Source organism: Phyllostomus hastatus, unplaced genomic scaffold, assembly GCF_019186645.2.
Source record: "Phyllostomus hastatus isolate PE091 unplaced genomic scaffold, TTU_PhHast_1.1 phas_contig_1048, whole genome shotgun sequence".
Lineage (NCBI taxonomy): Eukaryota > Metazoa > Chordata > Mammalia > Chiroptera > Phyllostomidae > Phyllostomus > Phyllostomus hastatus.
Window position 1 is genome coordinate 1796678 of NW_025333513.1, and position 15791 is coordinate 1812468.

Sequence of the window (15791 nt, forward strand, 5' to 3'; positions counted from 1 at the left end):
TTCGACTTGTCTCCCCAGCTTCACCCTGACCTGCTCTCAAAACACACCCCTCACCCCACCCACCCAGGAGTCCGAGGTGCCCCATAAGACTGAGATCTCAGTACACACCAACTCGAAAGGAAACAACAGGGCACAAGGCGTGGTGTTTGGCGTGAGGGGCCCTGCATCTCCATTCTGCCACTTACTAGCTGTGTGACCTTGGACAAGTCTCTTAACTTCTCTGAACCTCAGTCCCACCATCAGTGAAACAGAGGTAATGATAGGTCTATCACAGGGTCAGTTTTGGGAGCACATAAACAGTAAGCAGGGGCACGGGGCCAGTCAGGACCCCACAAGGACCAGCCCTCACCTCTGTCTCCCCCATCCCAACCCAGCCTGCCTAGCTGCTGCTTTGTGACTCCTTTTTCATGAAATGCAGACCCTGTCCTGAACAAAGGTTTTCGGTCCTCTTGGAAAGGCTCAGTAACCCTCCCCTGTGGCCCACCTGCGGTCATTCTGGCTGATGAAGCCTTCGTTCATTTTCTCCACAGCACTGGCCAGCATGGAGCTGGCATCGTTGGCAAAGTCCAGGTCCCGGATCTCAGACACAGGAACTGACACGATGGCGAAGGCCTCCTTGTCCTCCTTGGTGGGGCAGGTGCCCAGCTGCCAGGACAGAGGTCAGCTAGGGCACTCGGGGACAAGCCTGGGCCCAGCCCCATCCCCCCACCCTAGGCGGCCCTCACCATGAGCCGAATGGGCCGCTCCTCCTCAATGTCGATAGGCACGTTGGTGCTCTGGATCCACGTGTTGGTACAGAGGTGCCGCAGCCGGACATATGAGTTCCTGCAAGCAGAGCACGTCCTGGCCACCTGCCCTCCAGCCCCCAGCCCCCAGCAGCTTCACATCTCCCAGCTGACTCCACACCCCGCAACCTCAGGATGGGGGGGTGTGCCCTCCAGGTGAGGACCCAAAGAGGAGAGACCAGCCAACACCCCAGGCGCTGTGCTAACCGCGCCATTTCCCACCCACACTCCCCAAATCCAAAGCACTCCCAAAGCCAAGGCTTGTTTGTAAACTTGGGACCAAAATTCTTTTGGACAAATGAGGCTGTCTAGACTACTTATCCCGCTCAGTGTTAATGTGCATGCAGTTCACAGCAGAAATGATTGTGAAATACAGTTACCTTTCTGAAATGAAAGGCAATCTGAATCTCCAAATATATCTGGCCCCAAGAGTTTCAGGTAAGGGATTTTGGGCCTATAGTGACTCAATTTATTCTCCCATCAGCAAGGTGATGGGTGGACTTGATATTCCCACTTGACAGGGCATAATAATTGACCAAGGTCAATTCAGCTGCCCAAGGTCAAAAGTTGATGCCTGATTGGCACCTGGGGAGTTTCCTCATGTTACTTGCCTCGTAGCATCTCAGGGCTAAGGGTCTTACAGGTCAGGGACCCCAGCCCTCCACCCAGTGTACCCTGGACAAACTCCTGTGGCCTGTGCCTGAGCACCCAGACCTGCTGGGGCAAGCAGCTGATAAAGAACCCTGGAAACTTATGGCCAAGATGGGGGCATAGGTAGACAGACACACTGTGCCTCCTCCCACAACCAAAAGAAGGACAACGACAATTTAGAAACAAAAAACAAACAGTACTGACAGAAAATTGAACTGTATGGCAGTCCGACAACCAAGAAGTTAAAGAAGACACATTCATCCAGACTAGTAGGAGGGGGAGAGTCCGGCGGCCGAGTAGAGAGGAATCATGGCCAAAAAGAAAACGGTGGCTGGTGGACCCCGGAGTGCAAAGCAGCAGCTGGCAGACCCAGCGAGGCGATGGATTGTGGGACAGGGTGCAACGCACAAAGCGGCTGGTGGACCAAGCAGTCTGACATTTGCGGGCAGACAAACCAGGTGTAACTGGGGAGCAAAACAGACCAAGCAACCCAGGCTCCCAGCACCAGGAAATAAAGCCTCAAAACACCAATTGAAAACACCTGTGGGGGTTGACGTGCCACAAGAAACTCCCAGCCTCACAGGGGAGTTCATTAAGGAGACCCACAGGGTCCTAGAACGTACACAAACCCACCCACATGGGAATCAGCACCAAAAGGGCCCAATTTGCTTGTGCGAAGCAGGGGAAGTGACTGAAATCCCGCAGAGAGCACAGCAAGCATCACTGTGCCCTCTCAGACCCCTCCCCCACATACAGCATCACAACCCAGCAACGTGGGTTGCCCCGCCCTAGTGAACACCTAAGGATCCACCCATTATATGTAACAGGTGTAACAAGACAAAAAAAAGAGGCCAAATGAAAGAACAGATCAAAGATCCAGAAAAAATACAACTAAGCGATGAAGAGATAGCCAACCTATCAGATGCACAGTTCAAAGCACTGCTGATCAGGATGCTCACAGAATTGGTTGAATTTGGTCCCAAGTTAGGTGAAAAAATGAAGGCTATGCTAAGTGAAATAAAGGAAAATGCACAGGGAACCAACAGTGATGGGAAGCAAACTGGGACTCAAATCAATAGAGTGGACCAGAAGGAAGAAAGAAACATCCAACCAGAACAGAATGAAGAAACAAGAATTCAGAAAAAATGAGGAGAGGCTTAGAAACCTCCAGGACATCTTTAAACGTTCCAACATCCAGATTATAGGGGTACCAGAAGGGGAAGAGGAAGAGCAACAAGTGGAAAAGTTATTTGAACAAATAATTAAGGAGAACTTCCCCATTCTGGCAAAGGAAATAGACTTCCAGGAAGTCCAGGAAGATCAGAGAGTCCCAAAGAACTTGGACCCAAGAAGGAACACACCAAGGCACATCATAATTACTCAAGATTAAAATAAAGGAGAGACTCTTAAAAGCAGCAAGACAAAAGGAGACAGACACCTATAAAGGAGATCCCATCAGACTGTCAGTTGATTTCTCAAAAGAGACCTTACAGGCAAGAAGGGGCTGGAAAGAAGTATTCCAAGTCATGAAAGGCAAGGACCTACATACAAGATTGCTCTACCCAGCAAAGCTTTCATTTAGAATTGGAAGGGCAGATAAAGTGCTTCTCAGATAAGGTCAAGATAAAGGGGTTCATCATCACCAAGCCCTTATTATATGAAATGTTAAAGGGACTTATCTAAGAAAAAGAGGATAAAAAATATGTAAAATCTTTTTTTACATGTTTTGGTACGTGTTTGTACCAAACATGTTTGGTACATGTTTTTTACTTATTATGGTAAAATGACAGCAAACTCACAATTATTAACAACCACACCTAAAACAAAAACAAAATAAGCAAACAACTAGAACAGGAACAGAACTACAGAAATGGAGATCACATGGAGGGTTAGCAACAGGCGAGTGGGAGGGGGAAAGAGGGGGAAAAGGTACAGAGAATAAGTACCATAGAGGGGAGGTAGCAAATAGACAGGGGGAGGGCAAGAATAGTATGGGAAATGTAGAAGCTAGAGAACTTATAAATATGATACATGGACATGAACTAAAGGGGGGAATGTGGGTGGGAGGGGGTATGCAGGGTGAAGGGGAGTGAAGAGAGGAAATGGGACAACTGTAATAGCATAACCAATAAAATATTTTAAAAAAAAAAAGAACCCCAGAGAGGAGGCGGCACCCAGGGCTGGGCACACAGCAAGGGTTCAGTGGTGGTTAGCTGCCTACATGTCTCAGAGCTCCATCCCAGAGGGACAGGTCAGGCAGATCCTAAGGCCAAAGGCACATGGCGCCTACCCACCGGGGCACGAAGGAGTCAGTTTTCTGCAGCGTGGTGGGGTCCAGCTCAAAGAGCGAGGCGATGTCATTGCCGTGGGGCACGGCCACAAGGCGGTACTTGATCTTCTCCCCAGCATTGCGGCGACCTGTGCGGCCCTGCGCACCCTGGGGTGAAGACCCTGACTCAGGCAGGAGCCCCTCCCACCTCTCAGGCTCCCTGAAGCCTCCGGCATCCCACTCGAGAGGCCTTCTCCCTCCAGCCCACTTCCCAGGGTTCCACGGCCCCTTGCTGCCCCCACCCCCAAGGCGATGCACACCCACGCTTCCCCTGGCCCTGGAGCCCTGCTCTGGGCCTCACCACTCCTGCTGCCTTGGGGTCAGAGGCATCGCCCTTGTAGCTGGGGTTCTCCTAGGAAGAGAAACAAAATGGGGGAGCTATTAGACACCAGGCTATACCCGCATGACCCCCACCCCAAGGTGAAGTCCACGTATGGAGCTGGGTCGGGGCAGACAGCCCACCCTGCCCTCTCCGCACACCCACAGACGGGCACACACACACGTGCGAAGCCCCAACACATACGTGCCTGTGCACTATGGACAGACACGGATGTTGAAGTGCCCCAAGGACTGGGAATTGTGCTCACTGCTGCATCCCAGTGCCTGGAATAGTTCCTGGCATGTAGTAGGGACAGTCATATTTATTAGGCTTATTTACAGTCACGCATTTATTTGATAATATTTGTTAAATCAATGCATGACTGCAGATAAGCCCGGGTCCACAGACACGTGCATGCACCAGGGGCACATGCTCATGCATGCCCAGGAGCACACACAGCCTGAGCTCCCAGGATGCCACCTTCCTCCCTACTCACCTCAGCAGCCAGGTAGTTGCCTGTGGCCAGGTGCTTGAAGCGGTACAGACCATTCCAGTGACCAGCTCCTCCCCGGCAAGGGTCATGGTGGACCACCTGAGGGGGTGCAGGGGTGAGACTACCCAGGAAGGGGGTGCTCAAAGGGGGAAGCATGGACAGGGGGCCTGGAGAGCTCCTGGGCCTTTCCTGGCCCCTTGGCTCCAGAGGGGCTCAGAGGACAGATGGGGGCAACCGCCCACCACACGCCCCCAGGGATGGAGGAAGAGGGAGGGGTGAGGCCCAGAGCTGGAGAGGAGGACCGGGCCGGGCACCAGAAGCAGGGTTCTGACCTCCACCTCCCAAAGGGCGTTGGAGCTGGTGGCCGAGGTGGCAGACTGGCGCAGCGTAGTGCGCAGAAACACCTGCAGCTTGCCCTTGTACTCGTCACATGTCAGGAACTTCTCCTGCTCCGCGTGGAACAGCCGCACCACGTCTCCCTGCAGGCAGCAGAGTGCAGGCTCAGCAGGGAGAAGCACCCTCCCAGGGCCAGCGCCACCTTGCCCCAGGAGCAGGCCCAGGTGGCTGAGCCCCACCTGTTCCTCGCAGAGCCATCAGGAAGAAGGCAGCCGGGATCCTCAGCCAGACCCCAAACGCAGAGCCCCAGACAGCTGAGTGGACACGCTCTCCCCCTGAGTCCTCCCAGCCTTCCCCGTTCAAACCTGCCCTCCCCCGTCAGCACCTCTAGAAACCCCACCTGCACTCTGAGGGCCAGTCTCAAGTCTCCCCCCAAGAAGGCAGGAGGGATCTCCCAGGTCTGGAGGCAGCCCCCTGAGCCCCTTCTGCCTGGCTATTGGTACATCGTGCCCACTTCTTTTGTTCCCTGCTGGACTGAAGCAGCCGGAGTGCAGGGACCGTGGCCTGTTCCCCTCCACCTCCATGACCTTGGACACTGTGACCAAGTTTGGGTCCTGGCTCTGCTGTGTGACCTTGGGTAAGTTCCTTCCTATCTCTGGGCCTCAGTTTCCTCTTTTGTAAGATGGAAATACTATGACCTCCTTGAGGAAATTGTTAAGGATTCTAGTTTGTGTAGCGAAGTAACACACACTCTTATCACGTGCCAGCTATTGTGTGAGCGCCTCACAGGAACTTCCCACCTCACGCACGCACCAACCCTGAGCACGTCCATCACCATCCCCAGTTTACAGCTGGAGAAACTCAGGCACACAGAAGGTAAGTGTCCTGTCGCCGGCCACGTGCTAGTGACAAATGGGACATGAATCCGTGCCCTCATCTCTCCACCGCGCTTCCTCCCACAGAGCGCCCGCCACCCAGCAGACTCTCAGGGCGCGGCTGCCCCTCCTACTGTCACCACTAAGTGGCGTTCTCTGTCTTCCCCACACTGCGCTGGACACCGTTCCCAGCCAGCATCTGTGGCGTGAACGCATGAGTGGGTCAATGAAGGGACGAACGCATATACGAAGATCAGGTCTGTTACCATGGCAGACCTGGTGACTTCTGTGCCCAGGCAGTGCACGGCTGCAGCAAACAAGGGGCGGGCTTTGCTAGTCCAGGTCCCACTTCCAAGTTGCCTGGCATCTGCCATCGGAGCCAAGACAGACTCACTGAAACCACTCAGGCCAGCACCTCAGGGTTCAGCCCAGTGCTGTTTCCTTTTCTACACAGATTTAGAGCTGGAATGTGTAATCAGGAAAGGCTTCTGGGAGGAGGTGGCACACAGGCTGAGCCTTGATTGATGTGTGTGGACGATGTGCAGGTTTAAGGGAGGGAAAGGCACAGAGCAAGGGCAGATGGGAAACAGCCTGGGAGATGTGAGGGAGGAGGAGGGTGAGACAGCCTGAGAGGGCAGGAAAGTCTGACAGAGCAGCCTGGCAGGGGCAGGAGGGCAACGGGAGCGGTGCAGGCTTCAGGGTGGCCTCCTGAGGGAACTGCTACAAGGCCTGTCACCTGTCTCTTTAATAGGTACCGCTGCCACGTGTACCTGCTGATCCCCCTACCTGAGGAGCTCAACCCCCTCTGCTACCTCTAAATCTGCCCCTCCCACCTTCCCCTCCACACACTGCCCACACCCCAATGGCCTGATTCTGTCCCCTACAACCCCTGAGGAGCCTCTGGACCCTCCCCTTTCAGGCCCCACGTCTGGTTTTCAGGGTTACTCTAATGGTCTCTCCAGCCCTCCTTCCAACCTCGGCCCTGGTCCCTCCCAAAGTTTTTACTGCAGTGTTTCCCAGTACAGTCCCCCCTGAAAGCTCATCCCCTCCCAGCCTGCCAACCCCTTATGTTCCAGCACCCACACCAGCAGGTCTGGAACCAGGGCACAGGGCAAAGGGCAGGGGGCCTGGAGCAGATCCATGGAGCAGGTGTGGGGAGGAGACAGAGTGCTCAAAGGATCTGGTCGACCCCAATGTGGGTGATGGGGAGCCCAGTCTGCTGACACCCTCTTAGCAAGACAGCAAACGGAGGCCAGGCAGGACTTAGAGAGTGCAGAGGCGGTTGTACAGCCAGGGACAAGAAAAGGGGCAGTCTAGGTGGGGCTGGCGGGCAGGCCCCTGGTGTGGGGGGAGGCTGGAGGGGAGCAGGGGCACACGGAGAGGAGGAGCAGACAGGGAGCAACTGGGTACAGGGTAGGAGGCAGGACCTGTGGGGCAGGGGCTGGGCAGCCAGCAGGCAGGGCAGCAGTGGTGGGGGCTCCCGTTCTTACCCCTTTCAACACCTCATCCAGGTGGTCTCGGAATTGCATAAACAAGTTGATCTTCCAGCTGGTGTTGCAATTTACAGAGTTGACCTGGGGAAGGGCAGAGAGACCCCTGACGTCAGGCAGACTTCCAGCCTTTGGGGAGTGAGCAGCACTGAAGGCTTGGGGAGGGGTGAGAAGACCAGCCCAGCCCGCCCCCACTAGAGCACAGAAGGGGGTGTCTTCTCCCAGCCAGGGCCCTCAGACCACAGCCCAGCTGCCCTGGGGCTACCAACCTGTGGGGTGAAGAATGGGGGCAATGCCAGGAGAGAGGTGGGGAAGGGGGGCTGTACCCTCAGAGGTGTGGGGTCACCTCTCCCCTGCAGGGCTGGTCCCACTACCCCACTCACCTCCTTGCAGCCAGCATTGTCACTGAGCTCATAATTGCTGGCGTGCAGAGGCTGCCCGGCGTTGACAGGATTCAGGATCACCTTGTCCCCCACGACCACCTATGGAGACAGGTGGGCCTGGGTGAGGGTGGGAAGGGCCAGGCCTCCAGGCCTCTCTCTGGTCTCAGTCTGCCCTTCTAAGAAATGCACGTGACCTTATTCACTCCCCACATCAAAGACCCTACAGAAGCCTTTCTGGAGCTGTGGCCTGCTCCTCCCACCGGGCCCCCCAGCCCAGCACTATCCTCACATTGTCCCCATTGCTCCGCAGCTTCCAGAAGGGCTGGATGAAGAGCCAGGAGCCCTCATTGCCCGTGGCATCCAGCGTCACCCGCATGGCGTTCTTCTCCAGCAGGGCCGGCAGCCGCTTGTTCACCGTCAAGTACTTGTTGCTCTTCATGTGCAGGAGCTAGAGGCAGGTGAGGCCAGCCCATCAGAGAGCGGGCCCTGGGGGACCCGCTGGACCCTCGGGCACAGCTGGATGCACACAGTGTCAGACACACAGAGAGACTGACACACACACAGTCACACACACAAACGCACACCAGTTGGGCACCCGGGCGGTCACAAAGACAGAAGCTAGCACTGTGCTAAACACCTAACAAGTGTTATCGCATACGATCTTACAGCAGCCAAGGGGGGAGTGCTGTCCCTGGCCTGACTGTGCAGATGGAGAAACAGAGGCACCAGGAAGTTCAGGAACTTGTCCAAGTCACAGGGCCACGATCTGAACCCAGACCACGTGGCTCCAAAGTCTGTGCTGGTGGCCACTGCACTGAAAACGCAGCCTTGGACACAGCTACTCACGCCTCGCACAGAAGCAGATGTGCAGTCACAGAGACAGTCCCAGAGACACCCACTGGGGACAAAACCCCCAGAGGGCATGTTGGCGGACACCCCGCACCCAAGAGCAGCCCAGGCATCCCCAGGGGAGATGCAGGGGTCTCACCTGGATCACGCTGCCATACTTGACAATGTCCCCGTGCACCTTCTTGTTCTCAGTGTCATTCTGCTTCTGCTCCATTTGGGCTGCGTGCTGCACAGACATGCACACGGTGGACACATGCAGCCCCTGGCACTGCACCCAGAGTGATGCACAGAGGCTGCCTGGCCCATCTCCTCCCACTACCGAGAGCGAGTGAGGCTCCCAGTGTGGAGGGGCAGCCTGAGGCCATACAGCCGGCAGCCTAAGGTCCGCCATCACCTCCCTCCAGAGAGGGCATGCCGGCCAGCCCCGGAGCCCCACTACCCCGGCAGACACCGAAGCTGAGCCTCACTACCCCCACCTCACCAGTCTCCTGATGCCCCAACATGAGATCCCCGCCCCGGCCCAAATGCTGGCAGGCATGTTTGGTGCCACTGCTTCCTCCTCCTCCACTGTGATCCTCCCACCCAAAACTGTGTGTGCTCCCAGGCCACTGCCTCCAGGGAGCCTTCCCAGACCGGCTGCAACCAACTCTGATGGATCCAGCTCTGACGGCCTTGAGGAGTTGGTTTGCATCCCACTAAGGACACCTTTTTAGGCACTTGTCACATTCGACTGAAGCTGCCCGAGGACAGGCTCTGTCACCTCTATCTGATGGGGTTCCTGGAGGCAGGGGCTCTGTCTTCCCCACTGGACTAGCACTCACCAAGAGCTCTGGCCCCTCTGCCCCTTTCTTCTCCTCAGTCCCACGACCCAGTTCTCGCAACCGAGGCTGGGGCGAGGGCAGCTGCTGGGGAGCCTTGCTGTGTAAGTGCGACTTTCTGAAGACCCACAGTGTGTGGCTGTGACCATGTGTGGCTCTGAGTGTGTGTTTGTGCACATGTGAGGACCCTCTGACAGCCCCCAGCTCAGGGAGGGAGATGGGGGTGCTTATAACAGAGCTCAAGCAGACCACACCAGCACCCGCGCCCAGCCCAGTTCACAGCTGTGGGGCAGGGCCACCCTTCCCCCATCTCGCACCTACTCCTCAGGACAAGGGACACAGGTAAGCAAGGTCTGCATGAGGGTGGAGGCACCAGGGCAAAGGGAGTCCCAAAAGCAAGCTGCTAAGGTGCTGACCCAGACAAAGCCTCTTGCTCTCTGTTCCATGGGGCCTAGACTCTGGGCCCTGAGCTCTGTCCAGAAAGGACTGCCCAGGCTATGGACTGGGTCACTGCCCCAAAAGGCCCATGAGCAACCACAGGCCCTTGCACCAGGCACCGTCCGTGTGTCCAAGCAACCCAAGGTGGCTTAGAGACCCAGGTGCTGTCTAGTCCCTATTGCAAACTCACAAAATGACCATGGACAGCCCAGGCCCTTCTAAAGACCCCAGGCCCCAACTCTGTAAAACAAGGGGAGGAGTTAAGGCTAGTTCTCAAATCAGGTTCCCTGGAGCCAGTGGAGCTCCGTGCCCAGCAGCACAGGTTGTTCGCTGCACAGCGGCGTCCAGCTGAAGGGCTGGTGTAAGCTGAGCTCCAGCCTCGCTGAACCACGTGCCCTGGCACAGGGCTGTGCCAGCCTGAAGGTGGGGGCACCTTCTTCCAAGTGGCACAAAGGGGTCACGTAGATGAGCGGGTCACTGAGAGGACACTACTGCCCCCCCCACCTCACCTGGTTGCAAACACCTATCTCTTGTGTGTTGGGGCTTTAAAACCACTGAACTCTGCCACGGGGTCCATCAGCTCTGGCGAACAGAGGCCCCGTGTGTGCACCCTGGGTCCTGATGCCGCGCAGGCGCACACCTGCGCACACACCAGCTCACACACCTGCAACTTCTGCAGCAGCACCACATCGGCAATCTTCTCCTTGTCCTGCTTGGTCTGCTTGGCCTTCCAGTACTGCTTCTGGGCCGAATAGCGGTTCATGGGACACACCTTGAAGAGGCAGTCTGTGGCAGGGCAAGAGCAGGGCAGGCGGGTTCATGCCGGGCTCAGGGCTCCCCCTCGGGAAACCCCGGCCTAGAGCCCCACCCTCAAACCCCACCTCAGCTCCCTGGTGGGGAGGCAGAAGAGGCAGGACCCCCAAGAACCTGGAGCCTCCTGTATTGAGGAGAATGGAAAGTCCCAGGTGCAGGTTTGAAAGCAGGGTCTCAGCTGGGACGTGCACACCTGCCCTCTGCCCCACAGGGGATTATCTGAAGCTCTTGGGCCCCCATCCCTTGCCCTGACTGTGCCCAGCTTTTGTGGACACTGGCAGCTGACAGCTCACACCTGCGTCTTTCTCTGGCCATCTGCCATCCTGCCCACAGATGAATGAGAAGTTAAATCTTCCAGCCCTGCCCCCCCAAGGGGCAGCCCACCCAGGGGCTGAGGCAGGGAGGTCACAGCCCAGCCTCGGGGAGACTGAGTGTGCCAGTTGCCCCCAGCTCCCAGTGGGGTCAGGCTGAGGCTTCTCTTCCCCCAAAACCACCCCTTTCCTCTGTTATCCCCTGGCCTGGGTGAGCGAGGCTCCTTCACTCTCCGGAGACCTCTCCTCAACAATTCTCCCGTCCTGGGGAACTTGACCTAAGACAGGGTCAATCAAGCTTCCAGGAACAACCTGAGAAGCTGCCCACTTAGCAGCCTCAGGCTCCAGAGGACAGATAAGGATGGGGCGGGAATTCTGGGCACTGTTTTGGGCTGTGGTGTTTGGGGGAAGAGCTGGTTTTTGTTTGTGTTTTGCAGAAGAGATGAGCCTCTCAAACTGTGCAACATTTTAATAAAGACCTCTTTCCCATCAAAAAAGAAATTCCAGGAACAAACTCACCATTACAATTTTTATTTTGGAAAGCACACTAAACACTAATGGTTTTCATAAGCGCAAACTCTAGAAAGGGTGTCAGGTTTTTCTACTTATCAAAAGGAGGCATGAGCTGGATAACCCTATATTAAAGTGTGGTGGGAAGGGATGGAGGACTCGGGGCCATGGCGAAATGCTGGCACAGGAGACGGCGCCTCTCTGACGAGAACATAGGCCGTGCTCTGAGGCAGTGAGCTCCCCGTCACAGGAAGGAATCACACTCTGGGCAAGGGGGTGGGCTCACAGCCCGGAGGCTGTGCCTCCTCAGTAGCACAGTGCTCCAGCAGCATGGAACACAGGACAGAGATGGTGTGCAGGGACCTGGAAGGGGGCCACTGTGGGAGCAGATCAGATGTGGGGAGCCCTCTCCTTCAGCCCCACTCACCTACCCTCTACAAGGAGGGCTATGTCCCTGCTCTGGTAAAGCTGGTCATCCAGCCCCTGGGAACTAAAAGTGAAACCAGATTTTCTGTCTAGCCCATGAGCAGGCAGAGGCCCCCTAGTGCCATCAGGAGGAGAAACCCAGTGAGTCAAAGCTCAGAGAAGACAGAACTTCCGTGAAGGGAGGGAGAAATGGCCATTCCGAAAGCAGATGGGGCTGCCCAGGGCTGCGCTGCCCCGCCCACCCCAGCATGACCAGCACAAGTGGGCCTCACTTCCAGAAACACCCACTCAGTTTGTTAGAGACAGTGTGTCTTTATGCGGTTCTGCTGAGCCCTCAAGAAGCTGGGGTGTTCCTACTCCAGGAGGTCCTCCCGCTTCTTCTGGCTGAGTTGAAGCTCCTAGGACCCCCGGAGATCTCACTGCCTTGTCGGAGACCACTGGCCTCCAGTGGGAGCTGGGGGAGTGGGGCCACACCAGGGGGAGTTTGAAAATAGTGGGGTGGGGGGTGTGATTTTCATTGTCCCAGTGATAAGGTCACAGCTGGCATTGAGTGGTCAGGACAGAGGTGCTAGATGCCTGTGGCATAGAGACCGTCCGGTGTGACACCTGCTGGACTGCCCTCTGTGCACCTGCAGGTGGACAGCTGCAGGCAGTGCCCTGGGCGTGGAGTGGTGTGTGTGCGTGCACACACACACACGGTCGTTTTTGCATGGAATTTTCCCAGGATGCAACTCCGATATAAACTGAGGGAGGACCGTCATACTTTGTATTGTTCAAACTTTACCAGGAGATTTTTCCTGTTTCAGAACACGCACCGCTCACGGCCACGCGGAGCACCAGTGCTGCATTTGTGGCTGTGAGCTCATGGCTCGGGGGCCGGCTTCCCTGGGCCTTCTGGTTGGCCCAACATTTACTTCCAAAACACGCATCTACACTGTAGTTTTTGTTTATTTTACTGTATATAAATGTATAGAGACATATAGAGAGAGAGGAGGGGGACCGTGTCATATGCTGCTTTCCTTTTATGTCTTTCCCTGTCACACTTAGGGCACAACACTGGCCCCACCACCTCCCCCAGCTCCAGGCTCACTCAGACCCTGGACCCCGCCCCACTTTATATTATATAAATATGGATATGGATAGACTGCATTACTTTTGGATTCCACTTCATAATATTAAAGGAGCCAGCTCTGGGCCCGACAGCTGCTCTTCTTGTGTCTGCCGCGCTCGGCAGGCTCGGAGGGGCAGGGCTGAGTGGAGCCCATGACTGTGTCCCCAGCCCCAGGGCCAGGGCTCAGGGGCGTCTGCCACATGAACACAGGAATCCAGAACAACTCCCTCACAACAGCAACAAAAATATAAGAATGGAGCACAGAACAACTCCCTCATGTGCAATGAAGGGCTTGAACTTAGCCTTGAAGGGAGGAAAAGGATAAGGCGAGTGGAAGAGAAGGCAAGAGAGGGTGGAGAGGCGGTGAGACGCGCAGCCTCACATCAGGCGGAGGGGAGCGGCCATCAGGCCCACAGGGAGCCTGGAGCCAGCGGCGGCCCACAGGCCCTGGCAATCCGAGCTCCCTGGTCTCCCACAGCCCACCCCGCTGCACTCGCGGCCCAGACCGGACAAAAGGAGGAAAGAGAGAAGATGCCCCGGGTCGCTCAGCTGACCTAGGAAACACATACGCAGGTCACCGCTTCATGGAACAATGTGGGGCTTCTGTTACACGCCATCGTGGCACGGAAAACAACTTGACAACTGGATTTTTCAAACAGATGTTACTTGAAGACTTCTTAAAGAACTGGTAAGACAGTAAGGAACCATCCAGCCAGGACAGAAGATCAAAGGGGAAACCAGGGAGATACGCCCCTAAGCTACTTTCACCCTGAGAGTATTTGCTGATTCCAGAAGACATTAATTTTTATTAGGACAGCTTCACCAGTGACAGGGACAGAAATCTGAGCCTATGCCCACAGAAGGTGGGAAATCCTCCCCTCAGAACAGTCCCTTCAGCCCTGCTGGAACCCCCTGGGTGGTGCAAAACCCCAGACTTGAGCTTGGCTTTGATGGTCTTGCACCAGGGGTGCCCCTAGGAATCTGGCAGCACGCCCTCTCTGGAGGAGGGTACTTCCTGCCACTCCACAATCACGCAGTACCAATGTTTAAACGCAGCAAGTCTGCAGTCATAGACAACCAGAGAACTAGATGCCACAAGAGAGAACAAACTCACAACACAGACACCAGAACCAGACGTGAAGAGACATCAGACAGACATTGGTAAACCAGAAATGCCTACTCTGCTTAAATCAATTAAAAAAAAAACATTTGAGGATCCCTGGAGAGAATAGGAAACTACACAGAGTGACACAGCAGACTGAAAAAGAACCAGATCCAATTTCTATAAATAAAAAACTTCAATAACCGAGTCTAAAACTCAATGAACATATTTAACAGCATAGACAGAGCTTAAGAAAGAATTAATAAAATGCTAACAACCCTTACTATGGTTGATGCATTCTAATTCTATTCTACCCAATTTTTTAAAAGATGGTTGAGCCCCGCCAGAGGGACTTTGCAGCCCAACAGTGCGCTGAGCCAGAAGCCGTGTCTGAAAGAAACACATCGCACCAGGATCCTACGAGAGCGCTGAAGCCAGATGTGATCCCTCCCTGCTCCTGACTCCTCTCTAGCTCTCTTGGAAACTCACTAGCTTGTCCAATTCATCTTTTCCTCTCATATACCCCTCCCTTAAAGCCCTACCCACAAACGTGTCAGAAAATGCTTGTTGAGTGGATAAATACTTAGAGCCCTCTGAAATGTTTGCAGACCAGCCCACACACATCTCCATGCTTTTACTGTGCTGTGCTTTTTACCCAAAAGCAGCCGTGTCAGAACCGCACAGGGGCCAGATCTTCCTTCTCACCAAACCGCAGGGCAGCGGCAGAGAGGAAGGCTGAGCCCACACAAGAGCCCAGCATCAAAGGCCAGGAGAAAAGTCTGGGCCCAGGGGCTCCTATGGCAAAGACTGTGTGTGCTGGGGGGCACGTGCCCGTGGGTGAGAGGAGCACCTGGTTTGCAAGGCTACAGACAAGAGGATCTTCGTTTACTAAAGAAAATCAAGTGCCATGCCCTGAAACTGACTAAGGTAGCTAACACTCCAAAAGCCACTGCTACTGCATAAATCATCTGGCAGGAAGTCCTAGGTCCCGGTGACGGGGGGGCTTGGCAGATCTGGGTGAGGCCTGGGAACATGCATTTAAAGGCATTACCCCCACCCCCCCCCACACACACACAAAATGGTTCTGATATTCAGGAAAGTTTGAAAAGCACCAATAGGAGCTTTCAAGACCAGGACAGCACAGAGAATGCAGTTCCACAGTCACAATAATGTACAGGCTTTGTAAGCCTGTACAAATCATGCAAACAGCAGTTTTTAATTTTTTCACCATTTAGACTCCACTTATAGAACAAGACAATCAGGCTCCAGGGTGGTTATGGAAGAGAACGTGAAGCTTATTCTGTCTCGATGCTATAAAACTGTGTGTGCAGCAGTGACAGGAAGGAGACAAGGGCAGCATGCTTGCAGAGTGCACAGAATGAGAAACAGGTGAACTATGACACTCGGGTCTACAGAGGTGACAGTGGAGACGCTACAACAGCAACAGGGGCTGTTGGGAGGGCAGGGGAAAGAATAGTGGAGGAGTGGGCCAAGGGAGCGAAGTTCTGGAATAAGCCAAACACGTGGAGACCCGGACGCAGCTGGCAGAAGAAACAGTGGAAAGAGCCCAGGGGAACTGCTCCCCCAGCTGCCGCACTGCCCGAGGGCTGCAAAAACCATGCAGCCCCGGCAGGGGCAACTGGCGGGCTCGCTCAGTATCACAAGGGCTCCCACCCTCAGACTCAGCAGCCTCCTTTCTAAGACCACACCTGCATTCGTACAAAATGACGCGAGACAAGGGTCCTCCATGCA

General features: G+C 55.2%; 1 protein-coding gene across 3 annotated transcripts in view; it reads right to left on the minus strand.

Annotated features, from left to right (window-relative positions):
* ITPR3 (inositol 1,4,5-trisphosphate receptor type 3) overlaps nt 1-15791 on the minus strand; it is a 66620-nt gene that overhangs the window by 29192 nt on the left and 21637 nt on the right. For all 3 annotated transcript variants that reach the window (XM_045834682.1, XM_045834677.1, XM_045834687.1), the window contains exons 3-13: nt 10431-10552; nt 8650-8736; nt 7951-8109; nt 7662-7760; nt 7279-7362; nt 4910-5056; nt 4581-4676; nt 4067-4117; nt 3731-3873; nt 726-825; nt 485-645 (exon numbers count right to left, since the gene is read on the minus strand). In XM_045834682.1, the coding sequence (XP_045690638.1) occupies nt 485-645; nt 726-825; nt 3731-3873; nt 4067-4117; nt 4581-4676; nt 4910-5056; nt 7279-7362; nt 7662-7760; nt 7951-8109; nt 8650-8736; nt 10431-10552 (1249 nt within the window). The remainder of the gene's footprint in view (nt 1-484; nt 646-725; nt 826-3730; nt 3874-4066; nt 4118-4580; nt 4677-4909; nt 5057-7278; nt 7363-7661; nt 7761-7950; nt 8110-8649; nt 8737-10430; nt 10553-15791) is intronic.